The following is a 4,114-nucleotide window of genomic DNA, read 5'->3' on the forward strand; positions in this document are numbered from 1 at the left end:
ACCATCCTCTCATGACAGATCCCGGCTGATACAATGTATACAAACACCGACCATATAGACAAGGATTGTACTCAGCCGGTGAGTGACAGTCTCAGCAGCCAATCAGCAGCCAGGATCAGCCCAGTCCGGGGCATATGCAGCGCTCAGCAGTTGCAGCCGTCAGTCACCCCGGAGAGGAGATGAAGAGCGGAGGAGCTGCGCTGTGCTGCCTGCTGCTGGCTGGCCTGTGTGCAGGTGAGGGCTGTGCATACAGAGGGGCACACTGACAGCTGAGACCGACACTATATACAGAGGGGCACACTGACAGCTGAGACCGACACTATATACAGAGGGGCACACTGACAGCTGAGACCGACACTATATACAGAGGGGCACACTGACAGCTGAGACCCACACTATATACAGAGGGGCACACTGACAGCTGAGACCCACACTATATACAGAGGGGCACATTGACAGCTGAGACCGACACTATATACAGAGGGGCACACTGACAGCTGGGACCGACACTATATACAGAGGGGCACACTGACAACTGAGCAGACACTATATACAGAGGGGCACACTGACAGCCATGCAATATCTGCAGTCCTTGCCGCCCCACATACAAAGCCATGTACAATCCTCGTCCCATGCTGCAATCTCCCCACATACATGACGGGTCTCCAGTGTTGTCCCGGCGGAGGGATTCTAGTTTCATCTGTTGATCTATAACAATGGATTTTATGGCACCGGGGGGACCCTTTGGAACGTTCCTTGAGATGCGTGCAGAGAAGAAAGACATGTATGTGCATGTAACTGGTGAGCGCAAACACTGAGATTCCGCACTGTGTACACACTGAGTGAGCGATGGAGGGACTCCGAATGTACGCAAGTCACTACAGCGATAATAGGAGCCACTGAGTGCTAAAACAGGGGTGGGACTAGTTTCGATGGAGGAAAAGGTGGCAACCCTGCTCGTTACTGGAGATTCACGTGTCACCTTTCCAGTCATGGAGTCCTTCTTCCCGCAATGTGTGCAGCATAGAAGGTTCCCCTCTCGCCCCCCTCTAAGCCGCCATTGCTGCGCGGTGACATCACTCAGTGAATTGTGTCTTTGCTTTGACGGCAGGAGGCGAGGACGGGCGGCCCCTGTTGAGCACGCGCTACGGCAAACTGCGCGGAAAAACGGTGACGGCCAAAGCCGCGGACAGGACGGTGCACGCCTTCTACGGGGTCCCCTTCGCCAAGCCTCCGGTGGGGCCCCTACGCTTTGCAGCTTCAGGAGCCCCGGAAAACTGGAATGGGGTGAGAGAGGCCACCGAACACCCTCCCATGTAAGTACGCCTCCACCCGCACAGAGGGAGCTCCGCACACTCCGCTGGCAGGGCTCGCCTCACTTTTACTTCATGTTTATAAACAAATAATTTTATTTTGTAATTATCATTTCTGTAAAATCTTTATTTACAAACGAACATTTATTTACAAGGGGCACCCAGATGCCCCCCCCTCGTGAATGAGTTATCATTCAAAATGTAAATAAACACACCTTGAAAAAGTCCTTTATTGAGAAAACAAAACCGATGTCCGTCGATGTAACCCGGCGTCAATCACGATGAACGACACCCGCCGACTCGCCAAAGCCCAAAAAATCCCGCCGACCAGAACGATCCTGCCGAAAAATGGCATATCTGATCAAAATGTAAACAAGTGGGCGGAGCGAGTGGTGACGCGCGATCTGTCATTCTGCGTTCAACTGTGTTTTTTCTTCAAATAAAGGACATTTCCTCGAAGGGTGTTTATTTACATTTTGAATTCACAAGGGAGGGGGGGCATCTGGTTGCCCCTTTCTGAAAGGTACCCAGATGCAGTGGCGTCACAAGGGGGGTGCGGCCTGCACCCGGGTGCCACCATTGGAGGGGTGACACCAAAATGACTCACAGTCAGTTTGTATATGAGACGATCAGACCTGAAGGGTGCGGGGAGGTGGGGGGGGGACACCTTTAGGGTCATACAACAGTGAGCAGCCCCTGTGACATGTGTGGGGGGCGGGGTCACCTCCTCCCCTCGCTCCCCTCTAATCCAGTATCCGTATTTCTCCTTTCACAGGTGTGTGCAGGACCCGGCCATTATGAAAAATCTCATAGACGTGTTCAAAGCCAAATTTGTGATCCCGCCCACATCCGAGGACTGTCTCTACCTCAATGTCTTCACCCCGGGCGACCGCGGACAGGACGCCAAACTACCCGTGAGTGCCCAGATGCCGCAGCCGGCGGGAGATATTGCCGGATCGTAGGATTCGTCGGTAGTCAGAAAGCATGTTATCAAGCCCCCATGTAGGACCTGTGTCATGTTTCCTCGGTGTGTGGCTTTGATTTCCATCTCCTGACACCTACCATCAATCTCCCTGCCTGAAATACGTTTGTTTCCGGATCTGTGACAGACACGGCCAGGCACCTCACATTTTCAGAAGGAGGCCAACAACGGCAGCCTTTATAATTCTATCATGACAGGTGCTCTTTAATGCACTTTATCATTTGTAATCTTATACATTTTGGTTCGGTCTAAAAATGGCCGTTTCCAGTCCCAGCTGATGGTGGTATTATGGCACAGATAGGCCACTGCGGCGGTGCACCCGATTCAGGGGGTCAGCTCACCGTTTGGTTCCCGCTAATGTCGCCATGTGTGCAGCTCTGGTGCATGTGAACGGATGTGGGGGAAGCCTTTGGGTGGGACCGGCGGGGAGGACAGGAGGCTCAGTGATCTTTTATTGGTTTTCTCTCTGCAGGTCATGGTGTTCATTCACGGAGGCGCATTAGTTATGGGAGCAGCCATGATGTTTGAGGGTTCCGCCCTGAGCGCCCACGAAAATGTCGTCGTTGTTTCCATCCAGTACCGGCTGGGGATTCTGGGCTTCTTCAGGTAAGCCGCCATACACAGCTCCGCCTCCTTTTGCCCTCCCCTTGGTCAGTACTTTCTTCCCCCTTGTGTCAAGTTGACTTATAAAATTGTAATGTTCCTCCCCTCGGAGCACCGGCAGGTAAGTGGCCCCCGGGGTAGAACTATCACCTCCGCTATTCTCCTCATTTGCTTGACTCCCGTAAAGAGTGGAGGAGGAGACTGTAAATTTGGGGTGAAGACCATTGGTTATAGACTTGTCACATGATCTCTGGAACATTTGTTTGCCGTAGCTCCGGGGACAGCCAAGCTGCGGGGAACTACGGATTCCTGGATCAGGTGGAGGCGCTGCGCTGGGTGAAGGAGAACATTGCGGATTTCGGGGGGGACCCCGACTCCGTCACCATATTCGGGGAGTCCGCTGGTGGGGTCAGCGTCTCCGCATTGGTAAGTCCTGACCACACGCAGCCAACCTTTGTCTCAGCCCAAATATCCCAAATGGGAAACGCTGGAAATGCGTTCTGCTCCAAACACTGTTTTCAGAGACACCGGCTCCAAAACTGTCATCCTCATCCTTGCACTGCCTAGACGAGCCACCAACCTGCAACAAGCTAGTGACCTGTCCTGGCTGCAGTCATGCCAATCCAGTGGCTTCAGTATACTCTAATTCTTTGACCCGGAACAAGCAGATTAAGAGTTCTGATGTCACTTCATCTTTCCTGCTCTACATGCTGGTCCAGACTCCAGGGCAGCTTCTCAAAGTATCAAAACCACAGACAGCCAGGAAACGAGCATTTTCCTCAGGAGGTCAGTAGCCACGCCCCCATATATCTCTCCTTACCAGAATGAAGCAAGGATGAGAATGACAGCCCTGGAGCACTTTACAGACAAGTCACCGATGTCAGTTCTCATATTTCTGTGCTGACAGGTTCTCTTGAATATACTGTTTCCGGAGCGTGATACATTGTATCTAATCTCTCCCTGACTTCCTCTGACAGGTCCTGTCCCCACTAGCCAAGGGCTTGTTCCACCGAGCCATCGCCGAGAGCGGGGTGGCCATTATGCCGGGGCTGATCGCCAGGTCTGTCGGGGAGACCAGCTTTGTGCGGAATGTAAGTCTCTGTGCTGAAGGCAAATACAGAATGATTCCTAATGGTGAGATGACCCGGCTGGCTGTTCTTGGAAAGACATTATCTAGTGCAGGGGTCAGTAGTATGTAACACAGAGTGCGGGGGTC

The 4,114-nt window shown here is 52.7% G+C and overlaps 1 protein-coding gene across 1 annotated transcript; it reads left to right on the top strand.

Moving 5' to 3' along the window:
* Positions 1-115: 115 nt before the first annotated feature.
* On the top strand, positions 116-4,032 carry LOC108804047 (cocaine esterase-like; the record flags this gene model as incomplete). The annotated part of the gene is made up of 6 exons (XM_018575814.1): positions 116-234; positions 1,112-1,316; positions 2,089-2,227; positions 2,768-2,901; positions 3,171-3,324; positions 3,876-4,032. Coding segments are annotated over exons 1-6 (889 nt in total), but the record flags the coding sequence as incomplete, so codon positions are not given.
* Between the last annotated feature and the right edge of the window lie 82 nt (positions 4,033-4,114).

This window comes from Nanorana parkeri, unplaced genomic scaffold, assembly GCF_000935625.1.
Source record: "Nanorana parkeri isolate BGI_ZX_2015 unplaced genomic scaffold, ASM93562v1 scaffold4889, whole genome shotgun sequence".
NCBI classification, from domain to species: Eukaryota; Metazoa; Chordata; class Amphibia; order Anura; family Dicroglossidae; genus Nanorana; species Nanorana parkeri.